This window comes from Bos indicus, chromosome 11, assembly GCF_029378745.1.
Source record: "Bos indicus isolate NIAB-ARS_2022 breed Sahiwal x Tharparkar chromosome 11, NIAB-ARS_B.indTharparkar_mat_pri_1.0, whole genome shotgun sequence".
Taxonomy (NCBI): Eukaryota; Metazoa; Chordata; class Mammalia; order Artiodactyla; family Bovidae; genus Bos; species Bos indicus.
In genome coordinates this window covers 71,289,949-71,314,491 of record NC_091770.1, presented here as the reverse complement: position 1 = coordinate 71,314,491, position 24,543 = coordinate 71,289,949, and the positions used below count along the sequence as shown (strand labels likewise).

The window sequence follows — 24,543 nt, the reverse complement described above, 5'->3', positions numbered from 1 at the left end:
TCAACTGGAATTCCATCACCTCTACTAGCTTTGTTCATAGTGATGCTTTCTAAGGCCCACTTGACTTCACATTCTAGGATGTCTGGCTCTAGGTGAGTGATCACACCGTCGTGATTATCTTGGTCGTGAAGATCTTTTTTGTACAGTTCTTCTGTGTATTCTTGTCACCTCTTCATAGCTGTGAAAAGAAGAGAAGTGAAAAGCAAAAGAGAAAAGGAAAGATATAAGCATCTGAATGCAGTGTTCCAAAGAATAGCAAGGAGAGATAAGAAAGCCTTCCTCAGCTATCAATGCAGAGAAATAGAGGAAAACAACAGAATGGGAAAGACTAGAGGTCTCTTCAAGAAAATTAGAGATCCCAAGGGCACATTTCATTTTCATATTAGTGTAACTCTAATTGTTACTTTAACCCTTGAGAGAGGTGGGTCTTTTTGGAGTAGTAGTATCCCCACTGTACTCAGGGGAAAGTGGAGAAGGACCAAAGAGAGCAGACTTGGTAGAAGCAAGAACTGCAGTTGAAAATCAGTGACCCTTCTGGTTTTCTCTGGTGCTAAGTCAACGTTTTCTTCATTTTTATTTGGCCTATAGGTAAGGCCCCACAGGAACAGAGGGGAGTTACTATTTCATAATGGGTTAAAAACCCATTGTCCCAAGTCAAGCTTGCAGACAGGTTGATTGCCTGCCTTTTTCCACGCCAGAATGCCCCAAAATATTTCCTTATGCTATTGATTGTAGCCAAGTCAAGTCTGCAATATTAGAGACGCTTTGAATATTTGCAGACCGAGCAAGGTCCACAGAGGCTCAGTTAGCTGTATTTGCATGGAAACAATAATATTAGTACATAGACAGTTCTTATATTTGACTTTTAGAACCCAAGGAGGACAGACTTGGAATTGTTTTTCTGGCTACCTTTGGGTCTGTTTACCTCCACAAAAGGTGGAAAGGTTTCTCCAGCTCTGGCCTTGTCCTTGTCATTTCTGTCCATGGACTCAGTTTCAGTTCTATGAATTATCAGCTAGTTTCATGTTTCATTGCATCCCATAAGGAGATAGAAGGTACTTTCTCATCAAAGCAGCCCTTTTCACCCTCTCCTCTCAAGTTCAGCCTGAGACCCTGGCACACCAATTTAGTTTTTCCATCTTTTAACCCACCTTTCTCCCTGAACTGCTCCAGAGATCAGAAGAGTCAACAGCCCCAGTGGTCCCTTTGATCTCCCCATCACCCTGTCCCTAGCCCCTACTCAGCCACAGAGTGGGTTAGCGAGGCCCGGCTTCTCTCCAGCCAGCCCTGCATTCCTGAGAAGAGCTGAGTGAAGCTGGGCATGCCTGCAGAGAGGGAGTTTTCTCTTGTACATGCTCAGCATAGTATTTTTTGATTCATGAATATTAAAGGATTTGAGATCACAAGGCCTTACCTCCTCCATCTTGCACCCTTTGAAAACATAATAGCTCTTTTATTTCATGGCACTTGACTTTGTTTATTCAGCACGATCAGGGCAGCATTCAGGCTATAGCAAGCCTGTTAAATATTTACCCATGAGGCGGATATTTATACATGAATCAGCAGCACTTATCAGCATGCAATGCTGGAAGTCAGGTTCAGAACTCTCATGGGCTGAAAAACTACTGAGTTAAATAAAGAGTGCAGCGAGTTTCCTTTAAGAAATCAACTCTGATTTAAAACTATCCTTTGTAGTATCTGAAGTGCTTCACACATTGAGGCTTCCTTCCCCTGCACAGCTAAGTCGTTCACAATTGAACATGACAGAGTGGTTGGTCCATCACATCCGAGATGCAGTGAATCTGGTTGTTTGACCATCTGGGTGTGAACAAAATCAGGAGGAATGCTTGCCCTGCTGCCATGTGGAAAGTTGCAAAGGGAGATGAGCTGTGCAGCACTGTGCTTCTGTGGTGGTCTGAGTGCTTCTGCTGCTGCTACTGCTAAGTTGCTTCAGTTGTGTCCGACTCTGTGCGACCCCATAGACGGCAGCCCATCAGGCTCCCCTGTCCCTGGAATTCTCCAGGCAAGAACACTGGAGTGGGTTGCCATTTCCTTCTCCAATGCATGAAAGTGAAAAGTGAAAGTGAAGTCGCTCAGTTGTGTCCGACTCTTTGCGACCCCATGGACTGCAGCCCACCAGGCTCCTCCATCCATGGGATTTTCCAGGCAAGAGTACTGGAGTGAGGTGCCATCGCCTTCTCCGCTGAGTGCTTCTAGAAGCCCTTTAACCTCATTGAAATCCTGACCCCGCTCACTGGTAGTCACCCCCAGTGTGTCTTTCCATCCTTGCAGCCCTTTCAAGATTATACTCCACCCCCACTTGGGTGGCATAGTGGTAAAGAACCCACCTGCCAATGCAGAAGATGTAAGAGACATGGGTTTGATCCTTAGGTCGGAAGGATCCAGTGGAGGAGGGCATGGCAACCCACTCCAGTATTCTTGCCTAGGAAATCCCATAGACAGAGTAGCCTGGCAGGCTACAGTTCATGGGGTGGCAAAGAGTCAGACACGACTGAAATGACCTAGCACACACCCCCTCCCCAGGGAGGTGCATAATTCAGCAGTCACAGCAGCCTGGACACTAGCAACAGGCTTCCCTGAATTCAGATCCCAGCTGTACTATTTCCCTGTTGTGTGACTGCAGGGAAGTTTCTTCTGCTCTCTGAGCCTCAATTTCTTCACTTGTAATATCACAGTGATGATTTCCACCTCATTGAGTTGTAGAGAGGGTTCAATTAGATAATGGGAAAGCACCTAGCGACCAGAGTTAGTTCTTGATAATCACAGAAGCAGGGTGCAGAGAGATGGCCCTGGCAGTTGAGCAGCCGGCCTTTGGGTTTCTCCAAACCTCTGCTTCTTTCTATTGTTATAGGTAATTTTGTTAAATGGCTGTATCTCAGAAGCAGAGAGAGAGATTCAAGTTGATTTTTCACATACTGTTTTTACTCATTGTATTCAATGTAGTGAATGATTTAAAACTTACTCTGTAGTATTTTATACAGATCAAAGTCCAGTGCTGTCAATTCCAGGGAACTATCCAAATCATTTGGTTGGGGGGAGGGGGTGTCGGTTTATTATGCTGAAGATTGTTTCTCTAAGTAACCTATGAGAAGCCTGAATCTCAGTATTCTGTTATGCAGATATTTCACCAAAAACCACAGGCTATAGATACTGGATTTATTGTTCTCGTAATTTAAAATTTTCTTCTTAATCAGTTTTCCATCCTAATGGAACCATTAGACCCTTGGAGTGAGATGCGCACCCTCTGTGTACTTCTGCGTACGTAAGAGGAAACAGAAAGCCTTCCTCTAGTTCACAGAAAGTCACAGGAATTTTCCTAGCTTTCTTCAGAGTTGAGGCTAAATCTCGTCTAGTGTCTCTTCAGAGAGTAGCAAATGGAAATGACGTTCTTGCTAATTCTGTGCAGTTACAGGGTGTATGTGATTCATGAATGTCATACTTAGTCAAACGCTGTCTCAGAATCTTCTCAGTTGTCAGAGTAATGCGTTTTACTTATCTTCTGAGGAGGCTAAGTCAACAGTGAATGTTTCCACTCTGTGTTGAGTTACTTGCATCACCTGAAATTTTGTTTCTTGGGATTTTTCATTCCCATAAATAAACATAATATTCATTTTTACCTAAAAAAATTAATTTCAGAAATCTGTAGTCAACAGAGTGACAGGCTGGTCCTGGAGTCCTTTAGCTAGTTACAGATATTATTCCACAAACTCTGTGAGTGTGTGTGCGCTCAGTCACTTCAGTGACCCCATGGATGTTAGCCCACCAGACTCCTCTATCCTTGGAATTTTCCAGGCAAGAATTCTGGAGTGGGTTGCCATTTCCTCCTCCAGGGTTCTTCCTGACCCAGGTATCGAACGCGCATCTCCTGCACTGCAGACAGATTCTTTGCCACTGAGCCACCAGGGAAGACCACAAACTCTAGACTGAGTCTCTCTGCTCTAAACTATTTGAGAATGATTTTCCAGACCGTTATTGTCAAATATTTTGTTTCCATTTACAATCTCATTACTGTGGGGACTTGGATAATGAATAATCACAGCATTAAGGGATTGAGGAGTCTTTTTATATCCTGTTTGTCTTAAAGAAATGGTTTACGGGGTCATAGAAATATACACATTAAAATAAAATTCAAGTAAGAAAAACAAATTAGGACCAAAGAAGAGTAGGACAAAAGATGAAATCAAGATTAAGAATGATATACAAAATGCATGCTATAAGGTTCTGAACAATTTTCTTAATAATTCTATGCCAGTTAATTTAAACTGAAAAGAGAATCTCCAGGAAAGTTCTGGAAACTGTTTCTAGATCAGCAGTGTGTCTCAGTGCTTGGATTGATGATTTTTTACTGTCCCTTCTTGTTTAGATGAATCAAATGTCAGCGTTGACTGTGATTAGTTGCTCACTTTCTACCCATATTGGCCCACAGACTCCAGACCAGTATTTCAGAAAATGCTTAACTGCTTAACACCATTTAAAAATTGAGAGCTTAAATCATCTGGATTTCTGGCTTCAGTTGAAAAATTAGGATCTGATGAGACCAGGCGTGTGTTCCTTACATATTAGAAACCAGCCGAGGCTGAGCAATGGGAGCCCTTCCCACTGTGTGCAAAATCCCCAGACCCTACCTGGTTCTCTGCACTCATTTACAAAACCTGCCTGGGTTGCCTAACCACCGGGGTGACTGCATCCCCTTCTCTCAACCACCTACTTCACATGGCTCAGTGGTAAAGAATCCACCTGTAATGCAGGAGACGTGAGTTCGATCCCTTGGTTGGGAAGATCCTCTGGAGAAGGAAATGGCAACCCACTCCAGTATTCTTGCCTGGAAAACCCCATGGACAGAGGAGCCTGGCAGGCTATGGTCCCTGGGGTTGCAAAAGAGTCGGACATGACTGAGCGACTTTCACTCACTTCACTCACAAGAATAAGAAAACTAAAGTCCAAAGAGGCTGCTCAAGGCTGCCAAGCCGTGAGCTTCACAACTAGTCCCTTTGGTTCTCTATAACACCGGCACATCAGTTCAACATTTAATGAATGACGTATCTTTGCTTGGCTCAATTATGAATTGGGCATAATTAAGAGTATAAAAGTCTGTGTTTCAGTAACAGGTACAACCCATTCGTGCTGGTAAGACATTTACCTATGCCAATCAAAATATGCTTATCTGTACTTTTGTGATAGGATCATGAGTTGTCATTAATTGTTAGTTGTTTGTTATGTGAAACGTGAACATGCTGCTGTAACAAAATGGATTAAAATATAGAAATGGAATCATAAAGTGAAGCACCTAATTTCACCCTCATTGATTCAGGCAGTTGGTGGGCAGACTTGGACAAGAGAAACCAAGTGTGTTGGGAATGTCACGTAAGTTGCTTGAGCCCTAAGAGAAGTATCCACTGTACTCTTGTCCTTTCAGTGCACTTGGCGGCTCCTCGGCTCTTCACATCCCAGCTTTTCCAGGAGGAGGCTGTCTCATTGATTATGTTCCCCAAGTGTGCCACCTGCTCACCAACAAGGTAAAAGCAAGTCCCCTGCTTCCCCAGCCTTGTAAGGCTCCTTCCTCCACTGTCATTTCCCCAGCATCGTGGTGCAGACGCCATCCTCTCCACCCGGTCTTAGTTTCAGCCTCCATCTAACATGGCCTTTCCTGCTCTGAATAGATTTCATCAGTTTCTCTCCCACTTTGTTTGCCCTCCTTCCTTTTCTAAGGATTCTGACCTCCCTGTTCCAGTCTTACCTTCATCTTCTTTAAAATTGGAGGACAATTGCTTTGCAATGTGTTGTTTTCTACCATACAAAAACTTGAATCAGCCATAAGTATATGTATGCGCCCTCCCTCAAGAGCCTCCCTCCCACCTCCCCCACTCACTCACTCCTCTGGGTTGTCATAGGCACTGGGTTAAGCTACCTGTGTTATACAGCACTTTCCCACTAGCTATCTGTTTTACATGTAGTAATGCATATGTTTCAATGCTGCTCTCTCAATTTGTCCCCCTTCTCCTCTCACTGTCTCCACAAGTCTGTTTTCTATGTCTGTGTCTCTATTCCTGCCCTGCAAAAAGGTGCATCAGTACCATTTTTCTTGATTTCATATATATGCATTAATATGCGATACTTGTTTTTCTGACTTACTGTACTGTAAGTTTACAAACAGGCTCTAGGTTCTTCTACTTTACTAGAACTGACTCAAATTGGTTCCTTTTTATGGCTGAGTAATATTCCATTGTATATGTATACCACAACTTCTTTATCCATTCACCTGTTGATGGACATCTAGGTTGCTTCCATATCTTGGCTATTGTAAATAGTGCTGCAGTGAACATTGGGGTACATGTGTCTTTTTCAATTATGGTTTTCTCAGGGTATCTGCCCGTTAGTGGGAATGCTGGATCATATGGTAATTTTATTCCTAGTTTTTAAAGGAATCTCCATATTGTTCTCTGTGGTGTCAGTGTCAATTTACATTCCCACCAACAGTGCAAAAAGGGTTCTCTTTTCTCCACACCCTCTCCAGCATTTCTTATTTGTGGATTTTTTTGATGTTGGCCATTCTAACTGGTGTGAGGTGATACCTTATTGTAGTTTTGATTTACATTTCTCCAACAATGAGTGGGAGAAGGCAATGGCACCCTACTCCAGTACTCTTGCCTGGAAAATCCCATGGATGGAGGAGCCTGGTAGGCTCCAGTCCATGGGGTCGCTAAGAGTCGGGCATGACTGAGTGACTTCACTTTCACTTTTCACTTCATGCATTGGAGAAGGAAATGGCAACCCACTCCAGTATTCTTGCCTGGAGAATCCCAGGGACAGAGGAGCCTTGTGGGCTACCCTCTATGGGGTTGCACAGAGTCAGACACGACTGAGGCAACTTAGCAGCAGCAGCAGCAGCAACAATGAGTGATGCTGAGCATTTTTTAATGTGTTCATTGGCTATCTGTATGTCTTCTCTGGAGAACTGTCTTCTTAGGTTCTTCATCTTTTAAATATATATCTTCTTATTCTTGAATTTCCATTATGCCCTAAGTTTTTTCTTCTTCTTATGGTTTAAAAAAATTTCAACTCTTTCATTTCCCAATTATTATGTTCGTGTGTGTGTGTGTGTGCCACTAGTTAATATCACAGTGATCCTGTCGAGCGGCTCTCATCTCTTTCTGCTTTTCTGTACAGCACATTTTAATAGTTTGTTCCTGATTCTTCCTGTCATGCCCAGGAACAGTTTGCCAGAGTCCTGCTTGTTGGGACAGGGTTTCCAGGTCAGATTGGCTTATAGCCAGATTATACGGAGAAGGCAATGGCAACCCACTCCAGTACTCTTCCCTGGAAAATCCCATGGACAGAGGAGCCTGGTGGGCTGCAGTCCATGGGGTCACAAAGAGTCGGACACTTACTGAGCGACTTCACTTTGACTTTTCACTTTCATGCATTGGAGAAGGAAATGGCAACCCACTCCAGTGGTCTTGCCTGGAGAATCCCAGGGATTCTGGAGCCTGGGACGGATTATACGGAGAAGGCAATGGCAACCCACTCCTTGGACAGAGGAGCCTGGTGGGCTGCCATCTATGGGGTCGCACAGAGTCGGACATGACTGAAGCGACTTAGCAGCAGCAGCAGCATCCAGATTATAGCCAGATTATCTAAAGCTTTCCCTTAGCTGCGTTAATGAGCCTTTACACTGGCAAGTAACTGAGCTTACACTATTGGTTCTTATCAGGTATTTCTGCAAGTATAGAATATACTTGTTAATGTCCAGCCAACTTATTTAGCTAAAAACTGGAGCTATTAGTCCACAGACAATACTTTCTTTCTTCTCCCACATGGACTTAGTTTGCTTAATTCGCCAAATCCTATTTTCTTTGCTTCTGTTGACTTGTTCACAATGGCTTGGAAAATCAATCTTTTGTTTGTCTCTTTCATTCAAAAGATAGCTCATCTCTATATAGAAAATGCTTTAGAAATATAATATTTCAAAGTCTTCAGTATTATTTTTTAAATGTCAAAGGAACTAAAATCTGGCAATTCTGCAGTCTGTGGGCTTGGCACAGATTCTAGGGCGTTTAACTCTCACGGAGTGGTTGCTGTTCATTGGACCAGATTCCCCCAGCCCCTGCCCTCCCACAAAACTGATCAGAGGACAGCATTCTTACTTACAGTGTAGGTTTTACACTGCCTTCAAATCTGTGTCCCAGTATTATAGAGAAAAATGCAAATTTGGTCTTCCAGAACTGAGAAGAAAAGCCTTTTTAAAGCTCTCCAATTGAGATTAATTTCTAGTCATACATTCTCCTCAAAAAAAATTATAATACCATTTTCCCAGAAATACAAGAATCAGTCAGTTTTTCTTATCTGGTTCCCTTTCATTAATTTCACTTGTCTTTCAAAATTGATGTTCTTCTGCTTGCTACAAACGAGGACAGTATGGGCTGCTTTTAGAAACAATCTCTTCAAATGAATTTCCATAATTGCATTGGAATCTATCTTTATAGCCAGTTTTGTTGTGGGTTTCTGTTAAAATGGTTTTCTGTTTTTAAAATCAAGTATACAGAACTGTTTTCATCCCCTTTTTAAACAAAGCCACTTAAGCAAACTTATCATCTGTTTTTCTTTCCCCAAAATAACATTTCTGATCCTACGTTGAGCCTGCAAAGCAAGCACTGTTTTTATAAATTGACATAAAACCCCTATTATATAAATAGAATTGTTTTACTTTTAAAGGGTACAAATGGCTATCAGTACCAATTGTGTCAAGGTTATTTCAAGCACTTTATCTTGAGCTTTTGTTATCCATGGAGACTCAGTGTGGCTACAGCCAATATAAACTATTTGGGGGGTCTTTTTCTCCCACTGTTTCTTTCAGCCATTATAAAGACGTTTTATGAGGAATGTATTTTTTCGTTAGAAACTGATGGGTAAATGACTAACTTTCAGATGCCTAGCTTAATGAGTTCACAATTTTTTTTATAGAATCTGTCACTTGGTGTTAAGAAGGAAATATAAAAAGGCAAAATCGCCTGTTGTAACACTCCTTATTCTGAATGTTACAAACCTAAAAAGAAATAATTGAGCATTACTGTCCTTTTCAATAGGAGTTGTAGTTCAAGATAATCAATTAGGCCCATTTGATGAGAGGAAACTCTTCTTTATGGAGAATGCCAGCTGTTAAATGAGATAGAATGAGAAAATACAAACATACCATTTTTCAGGCCTCAGTTGAAGTAATTGATTCAGACAAGGATCTCCAACAAATACTAAAACCATTAAGGAACTTGATCTTCACATGCTTCGAGGAGTGTACCCCTGGATTACTCATTTTGGCAAAAGGGAACCATTCCCTTACAGTACCGTGGTCTGGCTGACGTCAGCTTAACCAGTGATCAAACTCAGTATCACCTAGGAAGTTTTCTTGCCAAAAATGTTTAACCTGGATCTAATCACACCTTTAGCTCTAACTTCCAATTCATAGGAAATACAGAAGGTAGAGAAAAAAGGAAGGAGACAATCAGAGAGTCTAGAATGCAGGATAAGACAGCCCAATCTCTAAAAAGTCAGTATTAGGCACACACACTCACATCCCAGGAGGTACTATTATTCTATAGTAAAAGACTTTCTAGATTAAATGCCTGATCCCTGTTTATATCCTTGCTTTTTTTTCAAACATATTTTGGGGACAGTTGGGAAGTTTGGAAAATTGTCAGGGTACTAAATAAATTCAGAGAATGAATTACTAAATTTTGTTGAGTGTGATAGCAGTATTGTGATTGTGTAGGAAACTGTCTTGTTTTTCAGAGATGCATGCTGAAGTGTTCAGGGGCACACTGTAATGATGTCTCTAATTTCTTCTGAAACATTTCAGCAAGATTGATTGACAGGTTGATAGATAGGTAGATGGCTAGATAAAGCAACTAGACAAAATATTCACAGTTATTGAAGATAGATGTGGGAATATGGGTGTTCATTTTACTATTCTTTCTACTTCTGTGAATCTTGGAAATTTTACATGATAAAGCATTTAATAATTCCCTACTGTACTCAGCTGTGGGTTCATGTTCCAGGTGCAGTATGTGATTCAAGGCTATCACAAAAGAAGAGAGTATATTGCTGCCTTCCTCAGCCACTTTGGCACGTAAGTTCTTCATTAAGACCATAAATCAGTGATGCCCTCACATCCTGAGGGGAGGGCTCAATGAAGAAAATAGCACTTAGTTCTTCCATATGATACCTTTCAGTGCTATTTTGGTTCTTCCTGGTGTGTTGCTCACACTAACGCTCCCAGAAAGACATTTTTTTCAGCTTTGTTTGGCAAATAGAGTCAAATATCTTCCCTGGAGCAGCCACATAACTAGCCCGGAACACCACAGTCAAAGTGGTTGCCATACCTGCTTCTTCGTGCACTCTTTACAGTCTACACAGTACTTTCACCTCCGTCATCACACAGTGGTCATGAGGTGAGCCAGGTGGGCATTCCTGGCACATCCTACAAAGAAAAGCCTATAAAACTTGACCAGTTCAGTCACCTGTGGAAGTCTCAGAGATAGCTGGGGCAGGAACCCTGTTCCTCAGAACTCAGGTCTCCTGATAAGACTCCCACTCCCCACAGGGCCGCAGAGATTCGGGAAGGAAATCTGACTTAGACACCAGTGCCATGACTCACACTTGGGATTAGTGTGTTGGAAGAAGGCCCTGCGAGGGAGGAGGGCAGTGTGTAGCTGCAGTCCCAGGGTGGGCGTCTCCTCTGGCCACCCACCCTGTGCTCTGGCCCTTTCCGTCATGCGGCCCGTGCTGGCTGCTCTGCAGCTGTTTCCTTAATGGTGGCAGAGCCCTTATCAACCTCCCACTTAGGGCTTAGCTTGGGGGGTGGTGGGTGGTTACCTTTTCCTCACAGTCTCTTTAAAAGGTGGAGCACACTCTGCCTAAGCACTAAGCATTTTAGTGCTCTCATTACCTCCCACCTCATTCCAGAGAAGATGTGTATATTAAAATTTTAAATCAGTAACTGAAGAAATTAAGATAAAAGGAATGAGAAGATGAAATCAAGAATAAGGTTAGGATATAATTTTTACAAATGTGGCATAATTAAAAGAAAATTTCTGACTCCTCAAGACAATTTCAAGAAATTTTCTTGTTATCCATCGTGGAATTTCTCATATTGCCAAAATAGAATAACGATATCTAAACAGCATAACTGTTAATGAGTCTCTTAACACTTAAGGTATTTTTCAGCTTTCTTTATGCGCATTTTGAGAAAGTGTTTATGATATGAACAGTGCTTAATAAATAACTCTGTTAGTCTTCTCATTTTTGAGTAAGATTATTTTTTGTGTATGTTACTGAAAATGAAGATGTTAGCACAGTGACCAGCAAAGCCGGGTGTGTGAACCTCAGGGGCATGTGCCTCCCCTCACTCCAGTGGTATTCAAGAAAAGGGTGAACAATTGCGTTTACACTTGTTAACAATTCTTTTTAAATCTCATTCTATGTATGCACATTTTTGTGTTTTATTACACATATAATATAGTAGTACTTGTCTACAACTGCAAAATCATATACAAATACTACCATATACTGTACTATATGCATGATGAGAAGGATTCTGTCAGTGCTTGTTTTTGCTTATGGGGTGCAGTATCTAAAAAGTTCAGATATCAGTGTTGTAATATTGAGTAAATTACATATCCAGAAAAGAAATACAAACTGATGAATAAAGTTGTTGACTGAAGTCAGCAGACTTTAATGATGTGTCAACAGTCTTTGAGCAAATCACTCAACCTTCAGTGTCTCAGTTCCTTTACCTTCACAGTGGGGTCAACTGTTCCTTCCTACTTAAACCTGGAGGCCATCAGTATTAATGGTCTGTTTAGTCTGACTCAGCCAGGGAGAATGCATTTCTAAGGGCAGCAAAGGTCTCCTTGTATGGATGAGAGAGAAAGTTATCCTTGTCCTCTCTGTGTGGTTAGTATTGGCACATTGTGGCCGTGTCACCTGCTGTACACTCAGCTCCAGAGGGAAATGGGGGAGAGGAGCCCATCAGAATTCAGTCTAGGCCCTTCTGTGTTCAGACACTGTTCTCCTTTGACACAGGAGGTATGCATCTCCCATCTGAACCCCACATCCACCCTGCTAATGTTGCTACTTTGTCTTGAGCCCAGTGGGGAAGATCGGGGGACACAAGAGAAAGGATGCCAAGTACTTTGGAAGATAGTCATCTATAATCCTGAACTTAGTAATATTGTCATTGCTTGTGACTGTTCAGTACCTGAACGAAAGTGAGACTGGACAGTCACTGTATAGACCTGGGGTCTTTGCTGCCCTGACTTCTTCATTTGTCCTTTTGCTCATCACTAGTGACTAACATTCGGAGAAGGCAATGGCACCCCACTCCAGTACTCTTGCCTGGAAAATCCCATGGACAGAGGAGCTTGGTAGGCTGCAGTCCATGAGGTTGTTAAGAGTCAGACACGACTGAGCGACTTCACTTTCACTTTTCACTTTCATGCATTGGAGAAGGAAATGGCAACCCACTCCAGTATTCTTGCCTGGAGAATCCCAGGGACGGGGGAGCCTGATGGGCTGCCGTTTGTGGGGTCTCACAGAGTCGGACACGACTGAAGTGACTTAGCAGCAGCAGTGACTCACATTTGCATAGTATTTTGTGGATTGTTATTGTTGTTCTCTCACTAAGTCATGTCCAACTCTTTGCAACCCCATGATCTGTAGCATGCCAGGCTTCCCTGTCCTTCACCATCTCCTGGAGTTTGCTCAAACTCATGTCCACTGAGTCAGTGATACCGTCTAACCATTTTATGGGTGGCCTTACTTGTTTTTCACAACTCCATGATGAAGTTTGCACATATGATTATATTTGTTTTACAGATAAGGAAACTGAGGCTCCAAAGGCTAAGTGATTTGCCAGAGGTCATAATAGTAAAGCTGTAATTCAAACCTAGATGCTTTCATTCCAAATCCCACATCCTTCCTATGATAGCACTCACTTGTCTTAAATGTATCTTGGATTCAATAACCTTGCTTTATGAATATATTCTTTACTTGGTTCCATCTCTTTGATACCTTGTTTTTATGAAGGTTTTTTGTCTGTGTGTGTTTTTATTACTTAGGGGTGTCGTGGAATATGATGCAGAAGGCTTTACAAAACTCACTCTGTTGCTGATGTGGAAAGATTTTTGTTTCCTTGTACACAGTGAGTATACTTTTGCTATTAGCATGTCAACAAACATTTCTGAATGCACTAAACCACATGTAATAATGAATATAACAGCCTTTAGTGTCCTGACTTAGTTCCTTTTACTTTAGCATAAGTGTATTTACTGCATGATCTCAACCAGGTATAATTTGCTACTTGGGGGATGTATGGTAGTGTCTGGAAACGTTTTTGTTTGTCATGATGGTTAGGGGACCAGGGCTGGCTTTGTTGTTCCTGCATCAGTGGGCAGAGGTCAGAGATGCTGTTAAACACCCTCCAGTGCACGGGATAGGCCCCTAAAGCAAAAAGTTATTGAGTCCACAGTGTCAGTAGTGCTGAATTTAAGAAACCCTGTCCTAGAGAGGAGTCTTCCCCAGTGGTGCTAGGAGTAAAGAACCCACCTGCTAATGCAGGAGACGTAGGAGACGCAGGTTCGATCTCTGGGTCAGGAGGATCCCCTGGAGGAGGGCATGGCCACCCACTCCAGTATTCTTGCCTGGAGAATCCCATGAACAGAGGAACCTGGTGGGCTACAGTCCATAGGGTTGCAAAGAATCGGACACCCCTGAAGCAACTTAGCATGCATGCATCCTAGAGAGATTTCTATTTTCTAAGTATCTTTCCACATTCAGGCCTCAAAATCTTCAAGATTAGTCAAAGTGTAGTGCCTTGATCATTTGGTTATTCTTACTTTTTAAGGCAGGGGTTCCCAACCTCTAATCCATGGACCAATCCCTCCTGTTAGATCAGTGATGGCATTAGATTAGAAATACAGCACATAATAAATGTAATGCACTTGAATCTCCCCGAACCATCTCCTCCCTGCCCCCAGTCTATGGAAAAATCGCCTTCCACGAAACTGGTCCCTGGTGCCAAAAAGGTTGGGGACCACTGGCTTAAGGTATTTCCCAATAATAACTGCCTTGTCGGGCAGGGCTTCATATGGAGCTCCTACTCTGTATAACTAGTCTTACATGGGACCATCATTTCAAATGCGTCTGAAAAGTGCAAGCATATTGTCTACATTAATTATATGCACAGAAAAGCAGAGTTGGAGAGGTGACAATTTTCATCTTGGGTGTGCCTCTAACTAATTATATGACCTTGTTCAAATTGCTGGGACAAGCCTCCCCCTGCTTTAGTCTCCTCTTATGTCACTGGGGATCGGGTTGTTAAGTCTATAGAGACATCAGCAGACGGAGCTTATCCTGCAATATAGGACCAGGTGGAAGACAGAGTCCCAGTCAAGGCCTCCTGGCACTCTCCTCTTTGCTCACCATCTTCTGTGGCCCTACCCAGCTGAGCTGTATACTAGTGCTTCCAGCTCTTACTTTTGATTCTGACCTTTTGTATCACAGCTTTGGTTTTCTGTTCTGAGTGTTAATTCCTTTCTGAGATTTCACTTCCTATTTGCCATGTCCGCTTTGCCCCACCATCTTGATCCTGTGATTCTGTGATTCTGTTTCTAGCTTGGTAATCTGACCCTAGATCCTGAGTATATGCTTGGTTTGTCTTTCATGACCCTGGACAGCTGCCTGGGAGATTAGTCTGGTGTGTTTCCTCTAGGCCGGCTCAGCAAGAGGGGTCTGTAACCTGCCACAAATGGTGGTGGCTGTGGGCAGAGGCCTCCCAGAGGAGCTGTGAGAGGATTCAGAAGGAGGGACACATGGAGAGACAGTTAGAAACAGTAAATTACCAAAGTGGCGTGAAATCTCAACAGTCTTCCTGAAAACTTACTTTGGTCTCCTGGCCATGATTCCACTTTCAAAAAAGATGTTGTTCAGTCACTAAGTTATATGTATCCAACTCTTTGCAAGCCAGGCTTCCCTGTCCTTCACCATCTCCCAGAGTTTGCTCAGATTCATGTTCACTGAGTCTTTGATGCCATCCAACCATCTCATCCTCTGTTGCCTCCTTCTCCACCTGCCCTCATTCTTTCCTAACATCAAAGTCTTTTCCAGTGAGTCAGCTCTTCCAGGTGACCAAAGTATTGGAGATTCAGCTTCAGCATCAGTCCTTTCAATGAATATTTAGGGTTGATTTCCTTTAGGATTGACTGATTTGATCTCCTTGCAGTCCAAAGGACTCTAAAGAGTCTTCCCCAGCACCAAAGTTCAAAAGTAAAAATTCTTTGGCACTCAGCCTTCTTTATGGTCCAACTCTCACATCTGTACATGACTACTGGAAAAATCATAGCTTTAACTATACGGACTTTTGTCAACAAAGTGATATCTCTGCTTTTTAATATGCTATCTAGGTTTGTCATAGCTTTTCTTCCAAGGAGCATCATCAAAAAAGATGATGTCAGGTCATACCAGATATATGGAAAAAAGAAATCCTTGGCACTGATCTTTCTCGCTGTGTTTTCCACATGGGACTCAAGAATGGCTGCTCTGGTGGTGCTGGCCGGAGAGGTGTTCAGAGACAAAAGAGCGCCCGCCTCTCAGTTCCTGTTAGCTCTCTTCTCAGTGTGCTCAGTGTTACAGCAATTCCTGTTCCTTAGGAAGCTCTACTCCCCAAAGAATATTTTCTCCATAGTACAGTGTCCAGTATTTCTTAAAGCTCCTTCTCTATCTTCCTTTGTCGGATATGCAGAATTAAGTCCCAGAGTCATATTTTCAAAGTTACAGTTTCATTTAGTTTTGATTACTTCTTCAGAAACATAGAACCCCCAGACACTCATTAGAACAGGTACAGGGACCTTGAGGTTTGTATAATTAACTCTTTCCAAAGTGTTTCCTCAGGCTCTTACTCCTTTCTTCCCCAGCCCATTTGCTCCCTGCTCTTAGCATCATGGCCACATTCTTGGCTCTTTGGCAGGTAAGATCTTATACAGACAAGGGACAGAATCAAGGGACTTTGATGCTATTTACTACTTAAATAAGTTATTTCCACCCTTTTGCTTCTTATATCTAAAATGTAGGACTTGCTACCTCATCAGAGTGAAACTTGGTTGTTGTTGTTCAGTCACTAAGTCCTGTCCTGCTCTTTGTGACCCTATGGACTGCAGCACACCAAGCTTGATTAGGTAATGCATTTTATTCAGTCATACTGTTAAGCATCTGAAACTTACCTTCTTTGGGAAATAGCTGCTTGCTAGGTTTTAACCCCCAAGGGACTACTTGTTGCTTTTGTTCTTGCCATGAAGATGGGAGTTGAATATGAAGTGGCAGAGACTTAATGATAGAACATTGCAGTGAATTATTCTGAGACCCCAAGAACATGAAAAAGAAAGAAGTGCCTAGAGATGGAGCCAGTTTTCTGTGGCTGGCTCACTAATTCATGGAGATTGAAGAGCTGGCAGGACACGAAATAATGTCTCTGATCTCCCCCACCCTCTGTTCTGCCCAGGCCTGGGAAGAAGACTTTTGAGAGGATAGGTGCTGGCAGGAATTCTGAGCCTTTTGGATGCTATAGGAAAGAGGCACTGTTCTCTTGAGGCCAGTGGCTCTGACCTCAGCCTTTGCCAGAGCGCGGAAGCAAAAATGCCCTAGGGGAAAACATTGAACACATTCTTGGATCTCTCAGGAGACACTGCAACTTCCTGGCATTCTGGTGGTTCCAGGAGTGGGAGCTGTGGCCATGATTATGGCCAGGGAGTATTTTTATCCATTTATTCCTTCTTTCCTTCCTTCATCTAGATCAGTATATCACAAGATTTGGAACCACAGCAAGAGCAAGTACTTGCTCTCATTCAGAAACTGTTTTCAGAAAGGTTTCCTGGTCACCATCTAAGAATTATCTGTAGTGGTTAAATATGTAATTCTGTATTTGTCAAGCTGTTTTTACCTCTGGAGGTAGATGCGGTCTTTAAACCAGCAGCTTTTCAGAATGCTGGGCAACAAGGGAACCAGAGAGCAAGGCATAGTAATGCAGAACAAAAGTAACCACTGGGGAAAATTGACTCTTGGGCCCCTGTCAGCCACACTGGACGGAGGGCAGCTGCCTAACTTCACAGGGTTGCTGCTTGGAAGCAGAGGGTATTAGGATTGTGACAGAATGAGAAGCTGTCTTTTCCCATTGCCTGCAATCCCTGTAAATGACCCTTTGAGTCATTCAGCCTGGACCATAGGCCTTCTCTCCCTGCAAAACACCTATTAGACGAAATCTGACTGTTTTAGGTGTTCCATTTCATTTCATCTCTATGCCTAACCCAATCAATTTAGCCCAATGCAACTGAGTTCTGAGTTTATGGAGAACCTGCTGTGTGCTCAGTATTGTGCTACGTCCCAGAGGATATAAGTAAATAACTCAGGCTTGACCTTAAGACAGTTGGAGTCTACACAAGGGTTGACTGCCTACAGCCTATGGGCCAAACTCCACCCTCAGTCTATTTTTATATGGCCCTCGAGCTGAGAATGGTTTTTATGTTTTTAAAGGGTTGTTGAGGAGGGATGAGAAGAATATGCAACAAAAATGATAAAGTCTCAAATATTTACCCTTTGACTCTTTACAAAGTTTGCCAACCCCTGACCTAGTTAATGAGACAAGAGATCAGATAAAGGTGAAGTATACTGATACGCATTTTTTAAAAGCAAATATTTTGTGAGCTTGCTTACTGTATACAAGGCACAAAGTGATATATAGCCCAGAGAAAACTTCATGTATTTTATATATGAGAGAATTAGAAAGACACCCTCCCTAATGGAGTCTAATAAGAGAAAGAGACAATAAAGAAGTAAACTAACAAATATATGTTACAAATGGTCATAAATACCATAATGGAGCAAAACAGAGGTCTTTGAAAGAGCTTAAAAGGGGAGCTGTTGTTAGGATGGTCAGGGAAGCCTTCTCATAGGAGGTGACAATTCAACTGAGACCTTGATGAGCAGTTATTCAGATTCAGGGAGATTTCAGGTGGGGAAATGTCAGCTTCCGCAAAGAGCTACAAAAGGCAGTAAAGAATTCTGCATGCGCCCGAGTGGCTGGAGCACAGTGAGCAAGGAGAGAGTCATACAAGAGAGGTTAGAAAGAGAGTCAGGGCTGGGTACGAGTGCCTCACAGGCTGTATGTATCAGGATGGAGTAGCAGGTGCTTGAAAAACAATGGTTTAACCAAAATAGAAGTTTATTTCTTTCTTGTGTATAAACAAGCAGTCCAGGGCAGGAATGACAAATCCAAAGGACACGTGGGACCAAAATTCCTTCAGGCTTTATCCTCTATCATCCTTTGGTGTGGTTTTCTTGCTTAAAGTCCAAAAAAGCTGTTGGAACTCTAACCGTCACATCCATTATCCAAGTAACAGAATAGATAAATGATGGAAAGAGGGTGCAGACCTTCTCGTTTACTGAGACTTAGTTCATATGGCCTCAGCATGTGTGCTCAGGCAGACTGGGAAATGTAGTTCTTTTTCTGGGGCAACAAATGCCCAGCTAAAAATCAGAGTTCTTTTAACTTGAGTGAGAAAGAGAGAATGGCTATTGAGTAAGCAACTTCTAGTCTCTTTCAATCCAAGGCGAGGAATTTAGATATAGGTCAGATTTCTGTCAGAAAATGGATGGCACATCACACAGGTGGTGGTGGTTTAGTTGCTAAGTCGTGTTCGACTCTTGAGACCCCATGGACTGTATCCCGCCAGGCTCCTCTGTCCATGGGGATTCTCCAGGCAAGAATACTGGAGTGGGTTGCCATTTCCTTCTCCAGGGGATCTTCCCAACCCAGGAATCGAACCCAGGTCTCCTGCATTGCAGGCAGATTCTTTACTGATGGAGCTATGAGAGAAGCCCCATTACATCCCAGGGGTACCTAGGGAGAATTCAGTGGAACCAAAAGGGCTGATTAGCCGCAGCAATAGGGAGTCATGACCTTCCCTAGGACCCCTGGGGTGAGAGGAGAGTGTGGGTACCAGAAGCTGGAAAGAACTATAGTTGTTGCTGTAGGAAGGGGTTTTCTGGCAGGAACTGGGGACGGCCTTTCATTGAGGAGTGTGGATACTACTAACAGATGCAGGAAGGATTATTTCTACTTTCAGTTCTGTCTGTTTTGTTCTTAGGTACATGTCCATTCATAATTGTTTCATCCTCCAACGTTTTGACCTTTTTATCATTATGAAATATTCCTCTTTGTCTCTAGTGATATGTCTGAACTTAAAGTCTATTTCATCTGATATTAATAACCTGCTCTAGCTCTATTTTGTTTATTGTTTGCTTGGTATACCTTTTCCAGCTCACTGCTTTCAACCTTTTTTTTTTTTTTCCCTAAATGCCTTTAAATCTAAGTGTGTCTCATAGATAGCATATGTTTGGGTTTTGCTTTCATATGCATTTAAAGAAACTCTGCTGTTTTATTAAGATAGTTTACTCCATTGACATTGTATGTAATTGTTGGTATGGTTGGATTGGGGGCTGTCATTTTGATATGTTTTCTCTTTGTCTCATTCTTTTTTTGTTCCTCTTTTACTGCCTCATTTGTGTCAAGCAGAATTTTTTAGTGTACTGTTTTGATTGTTGATATTTCAGCTACCATTTGGTTGTTATTTTCGTAGCAGTCTTTTCTAGATATCTCAGTATGCATCTTTAGCTGACCCAGTCTACTTCGAGATTAATGATGACTTGATTCTGGTAAAATATAACAATTTTGCCCCTCTGCCTCTCCCTTTATTGTGCTCTTATTGTCATATATGTTATAGTGATATGTGTCACTATGTAAATACAACAGTACAGCTTTTTGTATTATTGTTATAAATAATCTTATATTTTTCAAAAAAAATTAAAAGAAGGTAATAATTTTCTTTGTATTTTGCTCAGTCCATTATTTAAGGTACATCTTAGTAGGACCTTGTTACTCCATTTCATAGTTGTAGTAGAGGCAGAGGGAAGTGGCAGGGTTTATTTTTTCTAGCAGATGATGAGTTTTTACTCTGATTTTTTCCTTTATTTTAAATAATTAAAAGTTAACACAGTTTTCTTTTTTTTTTTTTATTTTATTTAACTTTACAATATTGTATTGGTTTTGCCATATATCAAAATGAATCTGCCACAGGTATACATGTGTTCCCCATCCTGAATCCTCCTCCCTCCCCATACCATCCCTCTGGGTTGTCACAGTTTTCTTAATATACTTTTCGTATTTGTTTTTATCTGTCTCTTTCCATTCATTCATTACTTTTAAGCTTACTTTTAAACTGTTCAGAAAACAGTTATTTTACTTTATAAAGAGCTCAGTTTCTGGTAAGTTTTTTTTTTTTTTTTTTTAAGCTAGAGGAGATTGACATCTGCAGACTAATTTTGCTAGTCATTTAAATAATTCTTTCCTCATAGGCCTGTAATCAAGGCCAATAAGCTAGAAATCAGGACAGCTTTTGAAATTTTAAGTAAAAATCAGAGGCTTCTGTTTATTGTTGCAAATGCCCCTTCCAAGCTCTGATTGTGTTAGGCTGTGTGATTGCTGGTCTAACCAAGGAAATTATTTACATTGATGTATCACTGTCTTTTCACCACTCAAGGCAGAGCTATTAAAGTGACAGCTACTCATCTCCTGAGCAAAGTGGTGTGAACTCATCTCTTTGTCACAGAAACAAAGTCTTGTAGAATATTTAGCAGCAGCAAACAAGATAGCTACTAGATAATTTAGTAAAACCCCAACTGTGCGGTTTCCCAAACCTACTTACTTTTTGAATACAGATCACATTTTTATATAAATAAGCAGATTTGAAGAGTAAATCAGTCAACAAAGTGATTAAAACTAGGATATGCATGAGAATTCATTTCAAACCAGATTTATGAAAAGTGTAATATAATTTTAGAATTAGTATACTTAGATCAGGCATATATCAAACTTCATGATTTAATTTTATCATTTTGGTAGAAATAATAACTATCAAAGCAACAAGAACTAAAATTGATTATGAACAAAAGGCGAAACCAATCAATTCTCTGTACTGTTCAAAATGATTTAAAAATACAGAAAAAGATAAAATCTGCTATCTAATGCAAAATGCCTTTTTGCTTTGATTAAGAGAACTATGGGTCTTTTAGATACTTTAAACATTTGGGTTAATTTTTATCCTGGACTTCCTTGAAAGTGGTTAGCTCTGCTGGGCAAAGTGGTTTTTGTCTTTTGATTACACACACAAACACACCCTATTCAAGGTTTACAGCTCAAATAACTCCAATCCTTTAGAAACCACTATCACTATTTTGATTCAGATTGAAACTTCTGTTTCATGTTGAGAGTTTACTTCCAGAAAGTCTTTTTTTTTGTAATTTCTGACAATGATCTGAGAATTGTTTCATTAATTTTCATCGGGAATATTCTCTTCATTAGATTACCTTGTGAGACCTTTTCAGTGACTTTAAAGGACTTGTAAGGAAAGAGGTTGTGAATATCAGGTCAGTTCAGCTCAGTCGCTCAGTCATGTCCAACTCTTTGCGACCTATGGACTGCAGCACGCAAGGCTTCCCTGTCCATCACTAGCTCCTGGAGTTTACTCAGACTCATGTCCACTGAGTCAGTGATGCCATCCAACCATCTCATCCTCTGTTGTCCCCTTCTCCTCCCACCTTCAATCTTTCCCAGCATCAGGGTCTTTTCAAATGAATCAGCTCTTCGCATCAGGTGGCCAAAGTATTGGAGTTTCAGCTTCAACATCAGTCCTTCCAATGAATATTCAGGACTGATTTCCTTTAGGATTGACTGGTTGGATCTCCTTGCTGTCCAAGGAGCTCTCAAGAGTCTTCTCCAACACCACAGTTCAGAAGCATTAATTCTTCAGCGCTCATCTTTCTTTATAGTCCAACTCGCACATCCATACATGACTCCTGGAAAAATCATAGCTTTGACTGACAGACCTTTATTGACAAAGTAATGTCTCTGCTTTTTAATCTGGTGTCTAGGTTGGTCATAGCTTTTCTTTCAAGGAACAAGTGTCTTTTAATTCCACACGATTCCAAATACCTTCTTATATATGTTATAGTATTCTTTTCAACTGTAATTATTGGATTAGTGCAATTGCTAAAGTGAATTTATCTGATTTAAGAAAGGTCATGAAAACTCAGTGTTTTTAACTTAAAAATGTTTGTAACTGCTTTTGAATTAACAAATTATAACACAACAAGGCACCTAACTCAATGAAAGAAAGGACTCATTTTACAGAGAGTAACTTTTATAGTATCAATCTCATTTAGTATAACCTTTCCTTAGAATTAATTTTGAGATATTATTGAAACATAGGCATTATTTTGGTGTAAAACTTTTGGTGTTGTTGAAGATAATAGTTATGGTAACAGTAGGTAGCAGATATTAACTGTATACCATGCTCCAGACACTGTTCTCAATATTTGTGCATATATATATGTGTGTGTATGTGTGTGTGTGTGTGCGTGTATATATACATATATATATAAATATATATAGTTATTCTTCCTCTTCATCCTTCTGAGGATAATTACTAGTAGTTCCCCATTTTACAAATGACAAATCTGTGGCACAGAAAGAATAAATATATTCACTGTGACAGAGTTGGGATTTAAATCCACGAACCGATTCCAGAGCTCATATGAAAATGAACTGCATTTCTACAATGGCTTCATGTCATTGGTTGGCAGTGTCCCCACAAATGTGATGAATGTTGCAAGCCTTTGGAGTTTTACAGAGAACTGTGAGTCCCAGGAACTAAAGTAAAGGGTCAGTGTCCATCCATGCAGTGGGAGATAGGCATGTAGTGTCTCATCTGCCAGGAACATGGGTGAACATCTCACCAATGATGTTACTGATTTGAAAGCAGTGGGGTATAAAACTGGTGTTGCTCCTCAATGGTGGTAACAGTTTGTCCAGCTGTGATCCCCTGTCCAGTGGCACAGGTATATTGGCTCAAGAAGGGTTTCACTCTGTGGCCATAGGAAGACAAAAATAAGTGGTTTAATTAAGGAATTACCAGCTCCTGCAGCCACTATGAAAAACAGTATGGAAGTTCCTTAAAAAACTAAAAAAATTACCATATGATCCAGTAATCCCGCTACAGGGCATATAGCCAGAAAAGATAAAATCTCTTAATTCCAAAAGATATAATACATGCATCCCAATGTTCATAACAGTACTATTTACAGTAACCAAGATATGGAAGCAACCTAGGTGTCCATCAGCAGATGAGTAGATAAAGAAGATATGGTATACATACAAAATAGAGTATTACTCAGCCATAGAACAGAATGAAATATTGTCATTTGCAGCAACATGGATAGACATAGAGATGATCAAACTAAGTGAAGTAAGTCAGACAAAGACAGATATTATATGATATCACTTATTTGTGAAATCTAAAAAAATAATACAAATGAACATATTTAGAAACAGAAACTCATACATAGAAATCAAACTTAGGGTTATCAAAGCAGAAAGGGGGAAGGAGATAAATTAAGAGTATGGGATTAACAGAGACACACTATTATATATAAAATAGATAAGGGTTTTTACTGTATAGCATAGGGAATTCAAAAGCTTGTAATAACTTATAATGGAGAAGAGTGTCAAAAGAATGTGTGTGTGTGTGTATGTGTGAGTGTGTATGTGTGTATCTGAATCATTTTGCTATATACCTGAAACTAATACAATATTGTAAATCAACTATAGTTTAATTTTTTAATAATGAAGATTTGGAAAAAAACAAACCAAAATGAACAAAAAAGAATTACCAGTTCCTAATTATTAAAAACTAGATTTAAGCTGTTGAGACATAGTGAACGTGGTCAGTTAGAATGGTTCATTATATAAAGACTTTGCAAACCTACAAAGTCAAATGTTATGTGAGCCAAATAGGCAACATAGATGGAGTAGCCCAGGTTCTAAGACAAGAGGGTGTGGTAGGAACTCTGGCAAGCTGCAGACTCCTTTACATGATTTTAAAAACTTTTAATATATAGAGTACAATGCAAGCATTTCTGTGGGCTTGATCTATCCTGAAAGTCTATGAAACTTTTTTAAAAAAATATTTTTTAACACTTTTTATTATAAAAAATTTCAAACAAAACACAAAAAAGAGAGAAAAATATAATGAACCCCCATGTACCCATCATCCATATTGCAATTTTGTCTACCTTATTTCTTTTTTTTTAATTTTCTGAAATATTTTGCAGCATATGTGAAATATGATCTCACCTATAATTCAGCATGTATCTCTAGCAGATAAGAAAATTTTCAAAGAAGATGTAACCAAAATAACATTACATCTAAAATTATTTAACATTATCTAATAGCCAGTCTATGTTCAAATTTTCCTATTTGTCTCAGACATGTTTCTTTTTTGTTTTTTGTTCTTTTTTTACAGTTCGTTTTGTTCAAAGCAGGATCCAAATAAGTCAAGACCCATAAATCTTGAAAAATCTTTCTTT

The 24,543-nt window shown here is 40.7% G+C and overlaps 1 protein-coding gene across 2 annotated transcripts in view; it reads left to right on the top strand.

The window, feature by feature from the left end:
• BABAM2 (BRISC and BRCA1 A complex member 2) overlaps window positions 1–24,543 on the top strand; it is a 418,531-nt gene that overhangs the window by 314,068 nt on the left and 79,920 nt on the right. For both annotated transcript variants that reach the window (XM_019970491.2, XM_070798114.1), the window contains exons 7-9: window positions 5,438–5,537; window positions 10,071–10,141; window positions 13,131–13,213. In XM_019970491.2, coding sequence (XP_019826050.1) covers window positions 5,438–5,537; window positions 10,071–10,141; window positions 13,131–13,213 — 254 coding nt within the window. The remainder of the gene's footprint in view (window positions 1–5,437; window positions 5,538–10,070; window positions 10,142–13,130; window positions 13,214–24,543) is intronic.